Source organism: Protomyctophum parallelum (assembly GCF_964188405.1).
Source record: "Protomyctophum parallelum genome assembly, chromosome: 4".
NCBI classification, from domain to species: Eukaryota; Metazoa; Chordata; class Actinopteri; order Myctophiformes; family Myctophidae; genus Protomyctophum; species Protomyctophum parallelum.
In genome coordinates this window covers 35053721-35076786 of record NC_139700.1, presented here as the reverse complement: position 1 = coordinate 35076786, position 23066 = coordinate 35053721, and the positions used below count along the sequence as shown (strand labels likewise).

The 23066-nt window shown below is 43.7% G+C and overlaps 1 protein-coding gene across 3 annotated transcripts in view; it reads right to left on the bottom strand.

The window, feature by feature from the left end:
- agbl1 (AGBL carboxypeptidase 1) overlaps nt 1-23066 on the bottom strand; it is a 200457-nt gene that overhangs the window by 108519 nt on the left and 68872 nt on the right. For 2 of the 3 annotated variants that reach the window (XM_083762454.1, XM_083762456.1), the window contains exons 9-14: nt 22459-22618; nt 18364-18449; nt 18087-18203; nt 9011-9089; nt 6319-6388; nt 4264-4563 (exon numbers count right to left, since the gene is read on the bottom strand). In XM_083762454.1, coding sequence (XP_083618580.1) covers nt 4264-4563; nt 6319-6388; nt 9011-9089; nt 18087-18203; nt 18364-18449; nt 22459-22618 — 812 coding nt within the window. The remainder of the gene's footprint in view (nt 1-4263; nt 4564-6318; nt 6389-9010; nt 9090-18086; nt 18204-18363; nt 18450-22458; nt 22619-23066) is intronic. The other variant, XM_083762455.1, reaches the window with a different exon arrangement.

The following is a 23066-nucleotide window of genomic DNA, read 5'->3' as shown; positions in this document are numbered from 1 at the left end:
GCATACAGGTTCTCAAACCTTTTAATTTCAAGGACCCCCATAACTCTGAGAGTAAGACCAAATGGACCCATAAGAGTCCCATTTGATTCCATTTGTACAGTATGAGAGTTAAAAGTTATAAAAGGGTCCATTTGGTTCCATTTGTACTAGTTACACTCTCAGAGTTACAGACCTGTAAGGGTCCATTTGGTTCCATTTGTACACTCTCAGAGTTACAGACCTGTAAGGGTCCATTTGGGTCCATGTGTTACACTCTCAGAGTTACAGAGCTATAATGGGTCCATTTGGAACCCCCTCAAGGAACCATGATGGTCCCTGGATCACACCTTTGAGAGCCACTGCTTTAAATAAATACATAACTAATATATATTTGATGAAATTTAGGAGCATAACCTTTTTGTTATAGATTATTTTGATATCTGAATTTAATTCAAACAGAACCACGCACGCACGACACATGCACACATATGACGTGCACGCGCACAATGCACACGCGCATGTGAACTCACAACACAACATACAGTATATTATGTGAACTCTTTTTGGTAATTCAGAATATGGTAACACTATGACAGCCATAGTGTTTGCCAAAAGGCACCTAATCGACTCTCAGACCATGATTACCAAGATTCTCTGGTCTGATGAAAGCAAAATAGAGCTTTTTGGCCTGAAGGCCAAGAGTCAGGTCTGGAGGAAACCAGGCACCGCTCATCACCTGGCAAATACCATCCCTACGGTGGCGGCAGCATCATGCTGTGGGGATGTTTTTCAGCGGCAGGAACTGGGAGACTTGTCAGGATAGAGGGAAAGATGAATGGAGCAGTGTACAGAGACATCCTGGATGAAAACCTGCTCCAGAGCGCTCAGGACCTCCGACTAAAACAGGACAACGACACCAAGCACAAAGCTAAGATAACGAAGGAGTGGTTTGAGGACAACTCTGTGGAAGCCCTTGAGTGGCCCAGCCAGAGCCCAGACTTGAACCCCATTGAACATCTCTGGAAGGACCTGAAAATAGCTGTGCAGCGACACTCCCCGTCTAACCTGACAGAGCTTGAGAGGATCTGCAGAGAAGAATGGGAAAAATACCCCAAATTCAAGTGTGCCAAGCTTGTAGCATCATTCCCAAAAAGGATGTAATTGCTGCAAAAGGCACCTCAACAAAGTACTAAATATTTCGAAAATACTTTTTTCACTTCATCATTATGTGGTGTTGTGTGTAGATTGATGAGTTTTTTTTTTATTTAATCCCTTTTGAAATGAGGCTGTAACAAAACAAAATGTGGAAAAAGTGAAGGAGTGTGAATACTTTCCGGATGCACTACACGATTCTATATCCATCCTTCTCCACCGTTTCTGTCTGTCAACTCTAAGACATCAAAGGGGGCTTGAAGTTGAGCCCCTGCCCTTTTACTCTCTGTAAAAATTGGCAAATTGCCCTCTCCAGGCCATGAATGCAGCATTTACTATGTGTAGAAATCCATGTTGTAGTAGTACACTGCATCTTTAGCAGCTAAAGTAAAGAGTGGATGGGGTTGTCCCCCAAAAATAGCTGATCTACAAGCTCTCAACAAGCCACAGTGTGACGCGATCGATGACAGCTTGTAGATTCCTTTTTAGGGAATTTCAGCCTCTGCCTCTCTTAACATTCTCTGCACATCCCTGTGTAGGCCTACTGGTTAGTATTAGTCTGTTACTGCCTTTGTTACACTCACTGACATTCTGCATAACTTCACATTGGCAGCTACAAGGTACAAGGCTTTCATTTTCAATGGAAGCCAGCGACATGAACATACCTGTACAGGTACATGTGACATTTGTAGCTCTGCTACAAAAGCTACAAAACAGCTACGAAGCTACAAATAAGTTCTGCTACAAAGCTACAACATGCTGCGTAGCTTTGTATGTTTTGCATCTGCCAGTGTGAACGCAGCATTGTTCTAGTTTTCTTTCGTTTTATATTGATGCCCCCTGTCTCTGTTGCTTCTGTTATACTCTGCTAAACTCTGATCCACTCTGTTGCCTCTGATAATAACTGCTATAATATTCTGTTGTTCTGAGTTCTGAGCATCCATGCTGTCTGCAACTTGCCGACAGCATCCCGCACAAAATGTAAACAAGGAACTGAATGTGGTCTCATGCATCTCTGTGGTAACAGAGCTCACTTAGTCTTCCCAACTAGTCTGACATGAGCCATTAGATGAATCGTCTGCAACCTTTATTTTTCCTCCAGAGGAACGCGATTCCGTCGGCAAATGTCCTCCACAGCGCACATTTTTATGTTTTGATGACACATTGTGCATAGCATAAATCTGGTTGTTTTATTTTTGAGTGGTGCAACCACTCCCTTACAGAGCTATGTGTGTGGGTGGGTGGCTTGGTGCGTCTGAGCACGAAAACAGCATGGTTGTTTTTCACCATCTGTGCGCAACCTAACACACACACAAACACACACGCAGTATACTGTATATGGAGATTTCGGGTGTGCCAGTACAGTACAGTACAGTACAGTACAGTACAGTACAGTACAGTACAGTACAGGGACCCCCACACGGTAACTCTGTCATTTCTCAACCGTTTCAGACGCGGGGCGGCTTACCGGAATCGGGCCAGCACCCTGGGTGCGTTCCTGTGGGTCTGGAACTTCCATACCCCCCCCCCCCCCCGGGGACGCCCACACAGAGTTGCACCACTCACTTCACACGGGTGTGATTTTTTATAATTTTTTTCGCATCGCGCAGGCGGGGGAAACTTCAGTTTTCAGCTCCACCCAGCTGAGTGCTGCCCACAGAGGAGCGCAGAGGGGAGAGCACAGAGCAGATAGGGGTTAAGATGTCCATGGGGGGGTTACTTTGACACATCTCCTCCGGAGTCCTAGGCGGGCTCACCAACCGTTCAGCTACGCTCCGTTACACTCCGTTTCCTCTGATTTACCCGATATGCTCTTTTAAACTCTGTTATACAATGTCACCTCGGCTATACCAGGTGATAATTTTAGCGTTCAGTGGATAGAGCTGATGTCTATTACTCTATATAATGTGTAAAATGTGTTTATTATCACAGTTATTGTAATTCTGTTACACATAGTTACATAATAATTATGTATGTATTCTGTGAACTCTTCCTGGAACTCTTTGCAGATAGTGATAGTGAAACTTTCTGAATTAATTAAAAGAAATGGAGACAGAATTTTCTCTGAGGTCAATGCTTTGCTTAACCTTTTACAAACCTATACTGCAGTAATTTGTTCAGTTTTTCTTTCTTTTTTTATTAAACAAAAAATAATATCTTATTGTATCTGTACAGTAGCTCTGGTCCATAGCTCTAATGCGTTGCATTTAGAGCTATGTTACTGTCAACTTCCGGAGCTCGCATGAATGCAGACCAGCCTCTCATCTTTAGCGTAAATAAAAAGAACACTTTTGCTACTCACCAAAACAAAGGCGGGTCGTGTCATTAGAAAGCCTACTGTCCTTAGTGGAAGCACTCTGAGCCCCCCACCACACATATAAAAGGTACTTTTTGGACAGAAAGGTATTTTTTTCACCGGAGGAAAAATATTCTCTATGACTATGAGGCAATTATCTGGGCAATATCGGTAGAGGGCGCATTGGAGTAACTAAAAGTATATATATTTTTCGGTGGAAACAAAATCCCTTTTTGGCCAAAAAGTACCTTTTATACGTGTGGTGGGGGCTCAGAGTGCGTCCACTAAGGAAAGTAGGCTTTCTAATGACACAACCCGCCTTTGTTTTGGTGAGTAGCAAAAACGTTATTTTTATTTACGCTAAAGACAAGAGGCTTGTCTACATTCATGCGAGCCCTGGAAGTTGACAGTAACATAGCTCTAAATGCAACGCATTAGAGCTATGGACCAGAGCTATCTGTACAGTATCTTGCGTTTTTGACTTCCTGGAACTAATTGTTTTTTAGGAATTGTGAAGTGTACATTTTCATTGGGTGTATAATAATGTATTTATAAGAGAGGGAAGAAAAAAAAAGAAAAGTGAGTGCGTGTAGGCAACAATGACGTCTCCAGCTGAAGAGGTGTGAACGAGTGGATAAAGGGGGAGAGCGGTCGAATGGGCCGATATAGTCAGACTGAGTAGTAGTGAATTTTTTTCAGACTTCCTAGTGTTAAAGGGAACCAGTAAAGAATCTGACCTTTCAGAGGGAATCATTAAGGAATGTGAATGGTTAAAACCCTAAAGGATCTCACCCCTAAACAGCCCACTGTGGTACAGCAGGGTAGCCTATACGTACCTCTGTACTTTGGGCTTGCGTGGAGGCATGGGTTCGTTTCCTGGCGGTGGGAGGTGACCCCAAAAGTCAGGGAAGGCCAGGATGTTGAATCCGGGGATGGATTTGGCGAGCACGGCTGCGGCGCGATAGAGCCGGCGGTCGTGGTGGGGGATACCCGCTCCGATATGTCTCTCCGCCAGCGTGTCCACCATGGTGCGACGACGCTGGGCCTCCTCGGCACCCTCCTCGGCACCCTCCTCTTCTCTCTGCTCTCTCGGACCGTGGTTCCCCCTAAAGAGCACAGCACAACGAGGTGACAGACTACACGGAGGAGAAAACAAGTTGCTATGAGAGGCAGCGGTTCCAAAACCTTTTATATCTCCAGACCCAAGAGAGAAATGTTATGTCTCCCGTGGGACTCAAACTAGTGAGAATACCCGATCTACATAACAAGCTCCCATGCAGAGCTTGCCAGCTGTGCTATTTTCAATACTTCTTAAGAGTTAGTTTTTCTAATTTATGGATTTTTTTGTATTATTATTCATGCCGGGGAAATATCCGCACATCCTCATTGTTCAGATGGAATGGAGGTAGAGGTGCGTTGGGCAGTAACAAAAAAGTCTGGCACACTGCTCTAGCCTCTTGCTCAGCAGCATCAGCTTTTATTCAAATTGACAGACCGAAACTGAAACGGTCGCTCTGCACCTTCATGTTTAAAAAAGACAAAAAAAGTTTGAATTTGTTTTTAGCAGACAGGACAAAGAATCATCTAAGCCATAATAGATTTTGGCCCCTCCCCGAAAAGGCCTATCTTTCCTGAACCCTTATCCATAATTTTAACATTATGGATAATTACTATGGACTATCAGATGGTTCTTTGTCTCAACTGCTAAATTGAAAATATTCTATGGAACATTTTTGAACATCTTTTGAAATAATAATGATTAAAACCCAAATGTAGGAAACAAAAAATAAATAAAGGGATATTTACTTGCGACCGATCAACAAAATGGTCCGTGACCCAAGAATGTGTCCCGACTCAGTGTTTGGGAAACAGTGCTTATAATACGGCTAGCATGACCAGCCCTGGCCGAGATTGCCTTCTGTCGTCTGAGGACACGCTTCAAAATAATATCTCAGCGTGCTGCAACAACGCCTTGTACAGGACCTTGACTCTGTTGTTGTTCGATGCACTTTTTTACTTTGTTCCATCGGTGTAAAATGTGTGTGGGGCGAGTCGTTTTATCACCTACCCAGCCTTTATTTGACCTGCACAGTGAGAGGAGGAGTGCTAAAAGGATTGAGAGCGTGTTAAAGGCCCTGACACACTGATTGAAAACGTCAGAAAGCTCGCGTCATCAAACCTGTCAAATCTGTTCAAAACCTCTTCGAGCCTCGATTCTATTTTGGAGTAACCTCGCGTCACCAGGCTGTCCATCTCAGAGGAAAGCCTGGTATTCGTTGCAAACTGGCCTGTGTGATGCGGTATGGAAAAAAGAAAAAATATATAATATATTGTGTTCCGATTGGCGCTGAATTGATTTTGATCCCCACATAATGCAAATTAATTTGTTTTAGTCTCACTAGTTGCGCCATGACTTAGAATAAAAGATGGATTTTTTTTAATGCTTTTTGTTGTGGCTTTCACCTTTATTTTATATTTTTTAGGGAAGGACAGACAGTAGGCTGACAGGAAATGGGGAGACAGTTGGGGGGAAGACATGCAGTAAAGGCCGTAGGGATCGGGAGTCGAACACGCGGCACACTGCCAGACTGGATTACCAGCCAAGGTGCCTGGACCACTGAGCCATGGCCCAGGCCGACAATGTATCAAAAGAAACAAAATTGTTAAAACACATTTTCTACTAGGGGAATCATTTTGGAGGTCCACAGCACCAGAGTTTCTGGACGTGGTACATCTTTTTTTTTCTTTTCAAACTTGTATCGCAGTGTACGGGATTAAAACAATGATCAATTTTAATAAAAAGAAAAGAGAAGATGCTTAAAAATTATCTCATGTGAATAAAGAAGGCACGGAGCATGGTAAGAGTTCTTCTTCAGACGATTTCCCCTTACCTCGCATCCCTCCCTTTGGTCCGAAACGTAGGACAGCTGTTGAAGTCGGAGGGCTTCAAGTGGGAGGCATCTGGAGAGGAACCAAACAACAAGGCCTTGCTTGCATTGTAGAGATTTACAGTGTGTGTTTACCCCCACGTTTAATAATAACACCCTCACAAGAAATCATTAAGGATACAAATGATCTCAAATCAGCTACAGGTTATTATTTCTTCAGGGGTTATCAGGTTATAATTCCATTTGGGGAATTAGAATGCCTACCAGAGAGACACGACGGGGAGCAGAAAAGATAGGGCACGGGGAGAGGAATATATGCGCCCACTAGCCTCATAAGTAATTTTCATCATGTTTAAAACATCGACACCAGGGAACGCCCAGAGATGGAGACTCCTGCAGCCCAGTTATCACAGCCCGCGGGCACCCTTTGACTCGTGAAAAACCTCTAATTGACCGTTGAAAACTTCCCTCGAAAAAAGGAACGCAGAGCATTATACAGAAGCCCTGGGTAGAAAAACATAATTATATTCATGCATATGTATTTTCTATTTTTTAATTTAGGATAAATTAATAAATAAATAAAACATAGTCTCAGGCAAAAATATGCTGGCCACACTTCACGTTCATCATATCATTATATCATGATATCATCATCACATTATTATTGTCTGTAGGCCAAATAAAATAAACCGATAATATCATTTTAGCCTAAATAAAATGTCTGACTGTACTCGTGCTGTTTAATAAAGTATTCAATCAATAAATCAAGCAATAATAATAATAACTAGAACTGCACTCTGTCGAGTGCATACTTGCTTGTTGCACACTAGTAGGCCATAAATGGACAACTAGTGCGCAAGCAGAGTGCGCAAGTCCTTTCGACTGCTGTAAACTGTCAAATCGCAGTATCTCTGTGAAGGAACGTTTGAAATGTATAATTTTTAGATGTAACTATTTGCTACCTACCTACTTTATGCATATAAACACCTAGTATTATTAAGTATGATTCAAGTTTCTATCTATATAAGTTTGGGTGAAGAGCTAGTCATACATATACACACCACGTACTCTGGTCCCAGCAGATCAGGCACAACTTGCTATTTTATTTTTACTGATTATGTATATAGTATACGTATGACTAGCTCTAAATGATGACGTAAGAGATATGGTCATTTGTGGTCGTTTGGTCCCAGCAAAGCAGGCATATACTATATAGGCATATACTATATATAGTATATCTATAGTATATAGGCATATACTATATACGTATATACTATATAGAGTGTGTAGTTGTAAGTTGATTAGCGGTATACTGTGGTTACTTTGCCCCAAAAACCGTGACAGCTGTCCCGCCATTTGATGTTTATGCAAGAAAACAGCAAATCTGTGCCTGGTTTGCTGGGACCAAATGACCACAAATGACCATATTTCTTACGTCATCATTAAGAGCTAGTCATACATATACACACACCACGTACTCTGGTCCCAGCAGATCAGGCACAATTTGCTATTTTATTTTTACTGATTATGTATATAGTATATGTATGACTAGCTCTAAATGATGACGTAAGAAATATATATAGTATATATATAGTATATAGGCATATACTATATACGTATACATATATACTCTATAAAGTGTGTAGCTGATTATGTATATAGTATACGTATGACTAGCCCTAAATGATGACGTAAGAAATATGGTCATTTGTGGTCATTTGGTCCCAGCAAAACAGGCACAGATTTGATGTTTTTCTGCATAAACATCGAATGGCGGGACAGCTGTCACGGCGGAAGAGACCGGGCGAAAACATTACTTGCGCGCTCTGCTTGCGCAAGTAATAATATTGGCTGGGTTTCCTAAATGAAATATGCATAGTGAGTGGGCGTGTGGTTCACCCCTTCACTGTGAACATAAATATTCTGCTCATAGATGTGCCACGCAATGGTAGACCTGAGGCCTGGTATGGTAGGCCTGAGGCCTATATTGGTCGGCATGAGGCCTACCATACCGGCCTGACCGGTCAATAAAAGAAAGCTGAATGCTAGCTTGGTAACTTTGACTGCACAATAGCCTCCCATTTAACCTCCTTGTATAGGCCTATGTTTATTAACCCACAATCTAATGTTATTTCATTTAATTCACTTGCACAATGGGACAGTAGTGTTTTCATATAGGCCTACATTTACCTTGCCGACATCACTTCGCCTCTGAAATTTAATTTAATTATATTTGGACTGCTGGACAGCTGACAGTAGGCTCTCTTCACTCTTAAATGTATTCATGCAGGAGGTCTTACGTGCGCAATGAGGACAGGTATGGCTGTGTTCTAGTCTAGGTTGTCTATTTCTATGTTGTTGTGTTTGACAGTGTTTCCCAAAAAAGGACATAGTGGAACCCCCGACTTACTTCAAACTCACCATGCATGGCCCATGGGAGTGCACTGCACAGCATTGTATAAGTATTCTTGTATAAGATTTATGTTTTTGAGGTAAACATTTTATGTCAAAGGGATGTGTGTGTGTGTGTGTGTGTGTGTGTGTGTGTGTGTGTGTGTGTGTTAGTGTGTGTGTGTTAATGACTATGGAGAAAATGTAAACACACTTCAAATGTCAATGCAGTTCAACAGCAGTGGAACGTACATTTACATCAGAGTACTTTTACTTCTTCCACCAATCCAGTTCAAAGTCTGACCTTCAGCAGAGCTCTGGACCTCCTCATCTGATGATGATGAAGAACTCTCCTCTGGCTCTGAAGATGATGAGTCCAGCTCCTGCATGGCAGACACGGTGACATTACATTAAACCCTACCTAGACGTCATTGACCATATAGTCAAACTTTCCCATGCCAAGGACCCCCCAAATGTTGTGCCAGGGTCCCGTCGCGGATCGCGGTTACAACAAAATGTATGTAGTTTATTGGTTTATTTGGATGGGACAGGGCATATTAATCACTGTTTCAATTGTCCTTTAAAAGCTGTAAAAGTGGGGATCTCCCTCAGTGTGACAGGGAGCTGATGTTTCAGGTGACTATAACAAAAAACGCGATCGACTTTACATGGGCGGTTTCAGGACTCGTTAATAAGTTAATCAGTACTTTTATACCCATTAAAACCGGGACAGCATCTGTGTCATTTTAGATTTTAGTGTTGGCTATTCAAAAATAGTGTGACAACTAGTGATTTGGAAGACATTTGTAGAATCGGCCTCAGGACTCAAATTCTATCAATTCAAAAACTGAAGATAGACGATCTACAAGCTATGCATCCACTGTGAGCCTGTAGATCGGCTGTTGCATTTAATTCATACAGTAAATGTATTTTACCAATGTATGGGTCCCAGTGCGGCCGGGGAGACACCTAATGTAATCTTTTGGGTCTTTCACTGAATTAAAGTTTGGGGAGCCGTGCCTGCATGCTCTCTATAACGTTAGGGCCAGACTGTATGCTAACCATTAGCCCGACATTAGAACATTCATCATGTCGTGAGCCGGACGCTATACTCTGTGTTTTATGACGTGAAACATGATCATGGGCCCGAGACACTCCTTCATTACCTGCCATCTGTCATTGTCAGAGCCGCAGCCAACGCTACGCTATTTCTGTCCAACGCACGCACGCACGCACGCATGCATGCACGCACGCACACACGGACATTGAACACAATTATTATATTAGTAATGTTAACTCCTAAACCTAGTCTCTTAGTCACTCATGAGGCCAGCTAGCCAGGCAACTATTCCACACTCTTCAAATGCTCCAACATACAGTAGACAGTGTGAAAACCAAGAAATGGAAGCTGCCATGTTTGTCATTTCCGTTCATTAAAATATATTTAAACATACGCACGCACGCACGCACGCACGCACACCACCGTTAATTAGTCATGTCTTCCTCTGGTAATAGCCATGTAAGTCATTCCGATAATTACCATGTTTGATATGAGCTCTCTCTCTCTCTCTCTCTCTCTCCCTCTTTCTCTCTCTATGACAATTTGAAGTAGTTGGAAGAAGTCTGAACAAGTCTGTATGGTGGAGATCCTACTTATGAAAACGTAAGTAAAATACAATAGACTACATAATGAGACTAAAGAAGGAAACTGAACAACAGTCGTATTTCTCAAAGCCTGTTACAGATAACAGCAATTAGTTTCATTACACTGTTGTTGTTGTTGTTGTTTAAGCAAGTTGACCTTATTGGTGACTTCACGACAGAAAATGAAGAAAACCGATGAAAACAAAACCAAAAAAGAACAGGTCACCTTTTAGATTTGTTTCACTGACAAGCTAAAAATATTTGTGGGATTGGAATGTCCCAGCAGGTGACAGGTGTACACAGTGTGAATCATATTTTAATCACTTAGTGCTGGGAACTGCCTTATACTGGCATATAATATAGCATATCATTGCTGTCGGGCAGACACTCGGATCTCCATACAGTATGTATAGTAAATTAACTGATCATATTACAGATCTGCAAGCTCAAAACGTGGCACGAAGCGATGCTTTTCTAGCTTGTTGATCTTCTACTTTTGATGCTTTTGACTTTGAATCCTGAAAAGGCATATCAGATTTCCACCTGACAGAGATGCCAATTGAGATTTGAAACCACTGACCACAGAGTGTGATATCACATCACATCACTGACCCCAGAGTGTGATATCACATCACACCACTGACCCCAGAGTGTGATATCACATCACACCACTGACCCCAGAGTGTGATATCACATCACATCACTGACCCCAGAGTGTGATATCACATCACACCACTGACCCCAGAGTGTGATATCACATCACACCACTGACCCCAGAGTGTGATATCACATCACACCACTGACCCCAGAGTGTGATATCACATCACACCACTGACCCCAGAGTGTGATATCACATCACACCACTGACCCCAGAGTGTGATATCACATCACACCACTGACCCCAGAGTGTGATATCACATCACATCGAGGTGCAACATTTTGCGTTGCTTCGACAAGCCTGATAATCTTAGTGTAGTGTAGAGTAATTATTGAAAATCATTTTTTAAAAGGTAGTACGATTTTCACACCAGGTTTAAACAGTTAAGGATTCCTGGACCTTCCCCAGCCCCCGTGGTGGTGGCCATTTCATCCGGCCTGCACCTCTTCTGTCCTTATTGTTGTCACATTCAGTCACATCAGAGGAATGCAATTATTATTATTTGTTTCAGTAAGGCAGTAATCCCATCCTCAGACCCATGAGTGAACTTGATGTAAGCTTCTGTAAGCAATGGCAAACAAGATTAAAGGAAAATAAATCTCTCTCTCTCTCTCTCTCTCTCTCTCCCATAATATGCTATTGACCCACCATCCCTCCAGGCTATCGGATATGTGTCCACATTGATCCCATAGGCTACTGACCCACCATCCCTCCAGGCTATGGGATACATGTCCACATTGATCCCAGGCTACTGACCCACCATCCCTCCAGGCTATGGGATACGTGGTTTGTTTCCCCTAGCATGGCACTTGAACTTAGATACCCTGCAATTGGCTGAGACAGGGGCAAGGTTCATGTGTATAGTCTACCAAGGCACACTTGCCAACATGCCTGCATGCCATGCCTTGTTAGTGATTTAACACTAGAAAGTCTGAAAATTTTTCACTACTACTCAGTCGGCTGAACGGTCAGGGGGACCGTGTTTTTGGTGCGATTTGATTGGCCACTCTCTCCCCCACTCGTCCCTCTCCAGCTGGAGAAGACCTTGTTCAAGCCTGCATCCCATTTCCAACGAATTAAATCATATATGTTTCTTAAATAGTCCTGCATTTGTTTTAAAACCTTGAACACAATATGCACGACATTGAGTTGAGTGATCATCGCCTCCTGCCATCAGAATAAAACACATTTGCACCAGCACTGCAGCACTATGGAGTGGGACATAATACACAAAATGACAATTCACTTCTCCCTTCGGCAGCCATGCAACTTTTCCCTCTTATAGGCCTAGTCCATAAGCTGTGCAATTGTGCATGTAAAAATGTTTTCTAGCTAATCTCTTATACTGTAGTTACACCAATACTGTGGTCAAGTACAATGCAGGTCTCGCACTGTTGAGGTTTACAGATCACACTACTGCACATCTATTTCCACACACACACGTCTTACTGGTGATATCTAGTCAACTAAACTACATTAAAACTATGACAAAAACTAAATGGAATTGTATTCAAAAGACGACTAAACTGAAATCTAAATTTGCTCGCCCCCCCAGACTCGGTCATGGCAGATGGCTGCCCACCCTAGAGTCTGGTTGTGCTCAAGGTTATTTCCTGTTAAAGTGGAGTTTATTCCTTGCCACTATCGCTAAATTCTTGCTCAGGGGGGAAAACGTTGGGTCTCTGCTCTATATGTAAAGTGTCTGGAGACAACTAGTCATTTGGCACTGTAATAAAATTAGAGAGCGAGAGAGAAGAGAGGGGGGAGATTGGGTTAAAGGTAGCTTTCCTACATTTAGTTTTTAATTATTATTATTTCAGATTAGCTATTTTCACTACTTCGAGTCCCGGGCAAAGGTCTAATTTCTCTTTTGGGTCTTGAGCTAAAATGTTTGGGAACCAGTCCGAACCACTGCTGGCATCAATGTGAAACAGTGGATGGCTTGGATGTGAAGGATCTCAAATGATTCCCCTGACCTGCCTGATAATGGTCTGCTCAAAAATAGACTGAGCACAAGGTCTCACATTGCTGATGGCCACCACCGTGAAGGACTATCGGTCAAGACACAAATTATACCTACTGCACAAGCGGTGCTGGGAAGTTTGTGATGCACCCTTTCTGCATGAATGACCTCAATCATTATCCGAAAAAAGTCCCTCAAGTAGATGAAGAGAATACTTGGGTCAATTATTTATAGACAGAAATGATGCAATGTCACACTATATTATGTGAACCTCAAGGATTGGCAGTTTATTTCTTGAAGTTGCAAATAAACAATCTAGTTAGTGTGACAATAGGCAGGCTATAGGGGGAAAAATGACAAGTCAAACAACGCAATTAGGAGCAAAACAGCAGCTGGTGAAACTACAAAGGGATAACAGGGCTCACCATGCTGCATAGGCTACTAAAATTATATTTAAGTATATATCGTCGCTGTCGGGCAGAAACCTTTCATCTCCATGTTTCATCTTTTTGTAAATGAATGCCCTGGTTCGGGCATCTAGTATGCTTCAGAGTGTCAACTATAGGGAGGTCCTTGGTGCACCAGATGGGGGGATTACAGCTCCACACTGACCTTGGAACGCCTCAGGATCCCCCAGGAGGAAGTGGCTAATGAAAGGTAAGTGTAGGACCTCAATCTGCCGGAACTGTTGGCTCCGCGACCCGACTCTGGATAATCGTTTGAAGATGGATGGAATGCCCTACTCCTACTTCATCATACAAGAGTGCCACACACAAGTTGTGAAAATAGCAGATCTACAAGCTCACAACACCTCATGTAGAGTGGCTATTTTCACTTTTACCGTTTTGGACATATGAGGTTTCAACTGAGTTACCTGCAGGATACCTGCACACCTTAAGGTCGATTTGCTCAATAATTGTTCAAATTAAAAGTCCTCCATAAAAGTCCGGCTGAACAACAGCTGGACCAACAGCTGTTGTCACTTTAACCACATACTTACAGCAAACGGCAGACAGAGGACAGGAAGAGTGAGCATACTGTACTGTAGGTGCCATATGGCTGATTGATACTTTTTTTATGAGCCGCTGCCAACTTTATAGCAAGCTCACAACAAACAGCAATGTGACACATTGTGAGCGTATACGTCAGCTATTCAGTCACTGTTTTCATTATGTACGATTATTCCTTGCGCAGGCAGAGTGCGCAAGTACTGCGACCGGCTGGGAATGTGTATGTATGTGTAAAGTTCTTTCCTAGTTCCAATCCAAAGGACATGAAAGGACACAACTCCGTAATGCTGCAATGTCTCCCTCGACCAATGTAAATGGTAGCATGGTTGGTATCATTAAGCAGCATTTCAAACATGCAGGTAAATAAACATTAAATAAACATTTTAAGTTTACAGACCATTGGCATCTTTGGGTTGAACTTGACTCCTGAAAGAACTTGGAGCTTCTCTCTGGTTTCTGTTTGTTTGAGTGCCCTTTTAAACCTCTTCAGGTGCTCCTAACGAGCAGCAGCCATTTTGCTGCTGTACTCTGGGAAGTGTAGTTTGAGTGTGACGTTGACCATATATGGAAGATGTCTGGCAAAAGCTCCACTCCTGAGTTTTGACTCAACAGTATGTATGTATGTATGTATGTATGTATGTATGTATGTATGTATGTATGTATGTATGTATGTATGTATGTATGTATGTATGTATGTATGTATGTATGTTAGTGCTGCCGTAATTGTCCAAAAATTGGATTTGGATATTCGTTTTAAAAACCCACGTGGATTAGAGCAATTCGACCCATTCGGATTTCAGATTTCAATTCGAGCCATTCGGATTTATTAATAATTATATTTACACCAATACAACCTGATACATAACATTTAAGATCGCATTGCTGGCGCAACTCTCTCTCCGCGCATTGGTGCTGCTGAAAAGCGAGTTGGAACACAACGCATGCATTCTCCCTTCTCCAGTAAAACTTTTTTTTTCTTAAATGAGCAATCCTACCACACAGCCTTATCAAAACGAGGCACGGAGGCAGTATTAATTGAATTCACAGAACAGAACACTGCATTGCTGCTGCTGCTGCTGCTGCCGGACCCGGCACCACATTTCATTCTTACGCATTTTATTTATCTTCTCATAATTTCCTGAAGGATAAAGTCGCTTCATGATTCTCCCGTCAGTCCGAAACAACACCGACCCAGATTCTGATCACTAGATACGCTGTTGACAGAAGATTTCACCATTCTGAGCGGCCTACACTCACTGCGCAAAGAACGTAAAAGGCTCCCGCGGCCCTGCACGCCCTGTGCTCACTACGCAGGCTGCGCTGCTAGGAAGAGTACGAGGCAGAGATGATTTATTCTTTAATGTATGCCGGTGTCGGCGTGTCGCGTGGCAAATATAACTAATCTACAAGCTCACAAGTCACAACGCGTCGCTTACCCATGGCACCGTCTCGCGAAAACTAATAATAATAATAAATAAAATATATTTTGTATTATTATTTTTAATTCTGAGCTTAATTTGATATATTCGGTTATTCATTTATTTTTTGGATTCGGAAATGGATTTGGAAAACGAATATTCGTTGGCAGCTCTAATGTATGTATGTATGTATGTATGTATGTAGGTAGGTGTCCTCCAACAGCCAATAAGGGACCACCATTCTTGGTGATGTAACTCTGGGTTACTTCAGTAATCTCAGTTTATCAAGCGAATCGAGTGAGAGAATCGCCTAAGGGTGATGCCATTTCCATTGCATAAACAAAGAAATTTTCAATCTACTCATGAATCAATGGTGCATCTGTCACGGTGTGACATGGCAGGCTGTCAGTGACAGAAGACGTCTGTCAATAACCTGTATGCCAACGTGTGTAGGCGTAAGGACCTCAGTCCTCCCTGCCTGTTGATGTAGCACATCGTCGCTGTGTTGTCGGTACAGACCAGGACATGTCAACCCCGTATGAACGGTTCGAACGCTCGCAACGCAAAGAAGACCGCTAGGGGTTCCAGATAATTGATATGAGCGGACCGCAAGGTTCCATCTCATGTCCCTCTGGCTGACCTGCCTTCGTGGGTGGGGCCCCACCCACTCAGGCTCGCATGGTGACGACTTTCCTGACCAGTGGTAGATCCAGAGGAGCTCCCTCCGTCAGGACCCGTCTGTCCAACCACCATCTCAGGGCGAGTGTGCAATCCCCGGAGACCGTCACTCACCGCAAGAGGAACATGGTTTATCGCAGGCTGGATCTTCTTCTAAGGGCCAAGCGAAGTAGAAGCTTGTAGGCTTGCTTCGGGGCTAATGAATGGTCTTCTGACACTAGTTAGGCTAGGCTAGGCTAATTGTTTGCTAGCGTTAGCACGGCTATGTTCAAGACGGCCTCTCTGCTTTGCTAAAAAGTCTTAAGTAATTGAACTTACTAGTCGTTTTGTTTCTGTGTTCGTGAGGATAAGACCACCGGGTTTTCACAGTGAATTCCAGGGTACAAGTGAGAGCACTCGTCCAGGGGGAATAAAAGGTTTCAACGGAGTGGTAGTCTTAGAAAGAAGAATCTGTCTTCACACACAGAAGAAAAGCAGGAATGACATCTTCCAGTGGTGGGCTGCTTTTAAGGTCTTGTGGCGGAACCTGCAGCCACACTGTGACAGACAGGTGCACGACCCAATTTAATATTGTTTCGTGAGTAGATGGAATTATCCTGTGTTTACGCCATGGAAATGGCGCCACCCATAAGCGCTTCTTGAGTGAGATGATCGCTTAGATAAACTAAGGCATGTTTCAAGGTTGGTATAAGGTCAATAACGGGTCTAAAGGATTTAGGCCTACTTGTGCAAGGCGCACTATAGGATAAACGACTAGCTTCTTAAAATCCAAACATCCCCACCTGTTTCTGTCATGGACTACACAGGCTGGATTTCATACAGTGTATACTTTGGACACAGATAACATGCAAACAGCTCTGACGGATGTCTGAAACGCACACATGCACGCACAGTGCACACACACACGCAGTACATTTACTCAGGTACTGTACTGTTTTGAGTTTGTTTGTTACATTTATTTGTTACTTTACTGGAGTATTTCTAATTCTCAGTACTTTTGTTTCTACTCAGAAGCAACTTTCATACTTTTACTCCAATTATTTGAAAACTTTTAGTTACTGTATTAGTTACTTTGTAGATTTTTAAATTACCCACAAGCTTGCGATGCTGCACATTGTAAGCTTGTAGATCTGACATTTTCAAAATAACTTTTATAAACTTGTGTAATGGGACATTGTGCATAATGAGTACTTTCTACTTTTGGTACTTTAAGTACATTTTGATAACAAATGTATACTTTTGTACTTTTTTAATTCCAGACTTTTACCATTTTCAATTTTCTACATACATTGACATAACAACGCGTCATCAGAGCGGAGGGAGGGGCGTCAGCTGCGACTCCGCGGCTCCGCCCACCCCCCGGGGTAAGATTTGTGATTTGTGATTTGCTCTCGTTCACTGCAATGCAATTTGCGGCATTTTCAAAACAATATTGCGCAGAGTAGCGATTATCTAACGTATTTGCAATGCCATACGTTGAAAGATCTGTTGCCCGCGGACAAGGCACGTTACCTCCGCAAGTTAGATATTATCGGCATAGGTGTTTGCCGTATGTGATTAAGGATTGGAAAAAGTTGCATTGGCAGCCATAGAAAATTCTGCCCGGGGTAAAACACCGGATGTGATGTTTTTGGGCGTTCCTGTCTTGTTAAAAAACCGGCTGTGACGTTTTTGGGCGTTCCTGTCTTGTTTCGTGTCAGTGTATTGCAGCATTGATACTTTTACTAGTAACAAATCAGAGTATTTTTTTCACTGACACAAACTCAAAATCACACATTAACACAATCAGCGATTTCTTTCAAAATAACAGCTTGGGGTGCCGCGCAGATATGGCCGCTTTTAGGTCTGTGACAGCCACGCGCACACATGACTTGTCTTACAGTAGTTGTTTTTTTTGTCAGTATATTTAGTCATAGTTTTTGTCATTATAACTTTTATTTAGTTTTCAGTGAAAACAGCTAGTCAACGGACATATTTTGTCATAGTTTTAGTCGACTTAATCAACACACCTGGAATTCATATGTGAGTTCTGGACGCAGGCGGCTGTACTGGGCCAGCAGTTCTGGGGGTCTGTCCGGTGCCGGACGAGTCCGAAGTTTGTCCACGTCCGTCTCCAAGTCATCGTCCTGGAGATAAGGATGGTGGGAGGGACTGTTAGATATGCACATTGCCTTTGACGAACCACACACACGCACACACGTGTACACACACACACACACACACACACACACACACACACACACACACACACACACACACACACACACACACACACACACTACTCACATAGTCTTTGCTGTCGGCCTCACTCGCATTGCTGTCGTCTTCTTCATCGTCGTCCTCCTCCTCACTGTCTTCCTCACTGTTCAGCTCTAGAGAAGAAGACCAACCATCAACACATTGTAGGCCTACCTGCTAACCTGACTCTATATAGACCACATGGTTCTCTCAATGTGTTGTGAGCTTGTAGATCCTATGCCATCTTCAAATAGCCAATGCATATAGGACATTGGGGTAAAAGCAGTTAATATAGAACTTTAATAGCATCACAATCATTTTCACTGTACTTTGTCCATTTATACGTTGGCTATATAAAACATAGAATATGTACAAGCTCACAGCATGTACATCGGCTATTTTTTTTAAATTTATTTTGCGAAGCTTTTGCATTCCTTCTTTGGAAACATACTTGTGGGGGTTAATTTGGGCATTCTTGCCATGAAAAGATAAGGAGATCTGATCTCAGTTACAAACTGTAATGCCCTCAAGGACCCCTGGGGTCCCTCGGATCCCACACTGACAACCACTGGTGTGACAAAGCAGCAGATAAATAAAGCTAATTCAATGATGTTGAATCAACATGTGCAGCCTCATTCAGTAAGTGCCATTCACATTGATCAAATGATAATCACATTAATTCTCTCGGATATTTATGGACAACGTTTCCGATTCACTGTTTATGTGAACATTATGTTCTCTTTAAACTCTCCGTCTTGTGATTTACTTCATTCTCGACCCCAAGTCGATTTCCTGTTTACAATTCAACATGTTTCTTTTGGCATATTACCTATTCACGTCACTCAATCACGTCCGCTCCCCATCTCCCTCTCCCTCTCCCTCTCTCCCTCTCTCTCTCCCTCTCTCAGTTGCAAGGTAATCATAGATAAGCCCTGTGAGTGCCTGTGAGTCAGGAAGTGAAGGTCAGGATGGATCGAGCCTCCCGTATTTAATGTATAGATAGTCTACTCTCTCAGAGGAGGGGCTGCAATAGGTGCAGATCTCCTACAACAGAGGTTCCCAACCACTGGTACTAGTACCAGTGGTGGTACTTGAGCCCCTCTCTGGTGATACACAGAGGAGTCGCCCGGAAAGTGTTAGGTTATAGTGTTATAGTATAATTTCAACATGCTCTTCTCCTGATGTTGTAGGACCTACAAGAGCAGGAGAAGAGCATGTTGAAATGATACATATAACGCATGCACGCACGCACAGGTTGAACTGCAGCTATTATTGTGTTTGATCACTGAGGAGAGTTTTACCCCTATACTACAGTAGTACGCTGTGTGTGGGAGGATGGACGGCAGGAAGGGCAGCAGGTACAAGGGAAGAAGGGATGAATAAAAAGAAAGAAAGAAAGAAAGAAGTTGTTTAAGGTAGTCATGAGATCATGCAGGGATTCAACTAAATTCTGCTTTTTCCCTGTACTGAATCTCTTCCCCTTTCTCCAGATCTTCTTGTTGTCCCCCTTTCTTTTTAATAGCCTAGGATCCACACTGAATAATGTATTTCCTTGCTGCTGAACCCAGGCTCATTAGATGATAAACAACTTTACTGGTCAACGAACTGACACCCCAGGCTCTCTCAACCTTCATCACTTTACCAAGTCATGCATGCTTCAGACTGTGTGCGTGCGGGGGTGTGTGCGGGTGTGCGTGCGGGGGTGTGTGCGGGTGTGCGTGCGGGGGTGTGTGCGGGTGTGCGTGCGGGTGTGCATGCGGGGGTCCGTGCGGGTGTGCGTGCGGGGGTGTGTGCGGGTGTGCGTGCGGGTGTGCATGCGGGGGTCCGTGCGGGGGTGTGTGCGGGTGTGCGTGCGGGGGTGTGTGCGGGTGTGCGTGGGGGGGTGTGTGCGGGTGTGCGTGCGGGGGTGTGTGCGGGTGTGCGTGCGGGGGTGTGTGCGGGTGTGCGTGGGGGGGTGTGTGCGGGTGTGCGTGCGGGGGTGTGTGCGGGTGTGCGTGAGGGGGTGTGTGCGGGTGTGCGTGGGGGGGTGTGTGCGGGTGTGCGTGCGGGGGTGTGTGCGTGCGGGGGTCCGTGCGGGTGTGCGTGCATACGGGGGTGCGTGCGGGGGTCCGTGCGGGGGTCCGTGCGGGTGTGCGTGCGGGTGTGCGTGCGGGTGTGCATGCGGGTGTGCGTGCGGGTGTGCATGCGGGTGTGCGTGCGGGTGTGCGTGCGGGTGTGCGTGCGTGTGTACAGCACGTGTGTAGGGCATCATTTGAATGCATGCACCACAACGTCAACATCTTTGAATGCAGATTGTGGCCTCTAGATGTGTCACAGAGACTAAATACTTTTGGGGAGTGTTTTACTCATTTCTGGCTGAATAAAAAAAAAGAAAGAAAAAGAGAAAAGGTCATTAAAAGTTTGACATATTATTGCTTATAGCTACTTTAAGGTCCCTAAAACAAAACTGAAGTCCTGTAGCGCCCACACAGTGGAACGATCTTCCACCTCATGTTAGAGCTTCCAAAACCTTGCCTATGTTTAAATCACGTTTGAAAACTCACTTGTACTCCATTCAGACATTCTGACTAAGAGTTGCTGTTTCCACTAGGAAGTTTGTCTTTGTTACCCTGTTTATGGTGTATTATTGACATGTTTTGTTCTTGGTAAAAAAAATATTTGGTTACTGATATAGGGATGTCCCGATGTGTTAGCCGATACCGAATACCGATACCATTGTTGTGATCTCGTGTTATATATCTCGTGTTGTATTTATACTCACTCAAATGTGCACTTGAAAGCAAACTCCACATGCCCCAACATTTTATTTACCTGCCATAGTGTCAACCCCTTACCCCTGTGTCGGATCAATGGTTAGACTGGCATATTCGCCGATAACGATATGACCCGATATGACAAATGAGGTCAGATACCGATACTCTTCCAATATCGATACAGTATCGAGACATCTCTAGTTACTGAGCACTTTGGTTCAACACTGTTGTTTTAAATGTGTTTTATAAATACAGTGGATTGGATTGTTTGGTTGCACTCAGGTGCTACCAAACAGAAAAGAGCAGATACAGTAGCAATATGAAAATAGCAGATCTACAAGCTCACAGCTTGTAGATTGGCTACATTCAGCATACAACCAAGTGTATAAATTGGGCATTATGACACCATCACGGTCTGCCAAAATATTTTTTTCTCTTCAATTTAATTTTTTTAGGGGCGCTAGCCGCTCCTATGTCCAGCTTTGAGGGTTTGTGTAAACACAAACATTGTCCAAACACAAACATTGAATGCCTTTGATAATGAAAGGCCAGTATAGTGTTTTCCCGAACACAAACATTAAAATGCCATGCCATTGACAATGAATGGAAAGCTTTGAGTGTTGTGGTGAGGAGGCGAATTCTGAATGACCGGAATGAGATGATGTATGATGATGTACGATGATAAGAGCGTCCCCCTAGTTTTTCTTCAATAGACTCAATAGACTTTTAGTAGGGGGGCACGGTGGCACAGTTGGTAGTGCTGTTGCCTCACAGCTAGAAGGTCCTGGGTTCGATTCCCGCTGGGGACGCTGTGGGCACTGGCGGCGTGCTCCCTCCTCCGCGTCATCAGTGCCCATACCCGAGGCGGGGGTTGGCGATAGGGCCTTTCTGTGTGGAGTTTGCATGTTCTCCCCGTGTCCCCTAGGGTAGATACCCTGACAAAAACATGCCGTAATCCTGGTCTCTAAAACTACCTCCCCCTGGCCAGCCGGGGTGCCTGATGGAGGGGAAAGGAACTGGTCGGAATAACGTGTCCCTTCCACTCGCTACGTCCGGCCGGGGAAATTCCCCTCTGTCAGGTGAAAAGAAGCAGCTTGGACTCCTCATGCATAGAAGGAGGCATGAGGTCAGTCCGCTGCCCCCCCAGGTTGGCAGAGGAAGTGTAGCGCCCAGGATTACATTAGATAATTGGCACTGGGTGAAAAGAAAACTGGGTTACAAAATCGTGGGATAAAAATTTAGAAAAAAAACGAAAAGAAAAAAAAATCCTCTCAAAATCAACACTGGTCAACACCGTACCTGCGTACTAGACGTTAATGAGATGAGACGAGATATACTATATTAATTCCCGAAGGGAAATGGAGACGTACAGTATAACAGCAGCACGCACCTGGTTCCGGGACAGGGATGGATCCTGGCTGCCGGGGAAGCTCCAAGCAGTAAACGGAGAGGTCAGACTTCAGAGGCAGAGGGCTTTTAGGATAGCACTTCCTCATCAGCTGGACAGAGGGATCCACTAAAGACTCCAGGCCCTTGGTGAACAGACAGGTCTGCAAACAAACAATTGGCACGAATGAAACATGTAAACGTCATCAGAGATGTCAGACGGACACCGGACTATGGCCAATAACATCATGAGATGAGACTTCATTCTCAATGTGGCTTTTACTGGTTAAAAAAAGGTTAAAACGATTATAATAATCATGACTGCAGCCTACCCACGCACATCATGGACTGTTCACTTTGCTGCCCTTGGCAAAAGGTACCGCAGCATGGGGAGCAGAACATGCAACCTTACCAGATTCAGCAAGAGTTTCTTTTCCCAGGGCATCATCAGACTACTGAACTCTAAAAAAGTGAAATAGTACAATATCCCCTAACCATGCACCAGAACCGGTGCGCCCCAAGGCTGCTGCCTCAGTCCTCTGTTGTACAGCTTGTTTACGTTTGATTGTGTCGCTAGATATGAGAATAACATCATAATTACATTTGCGGATG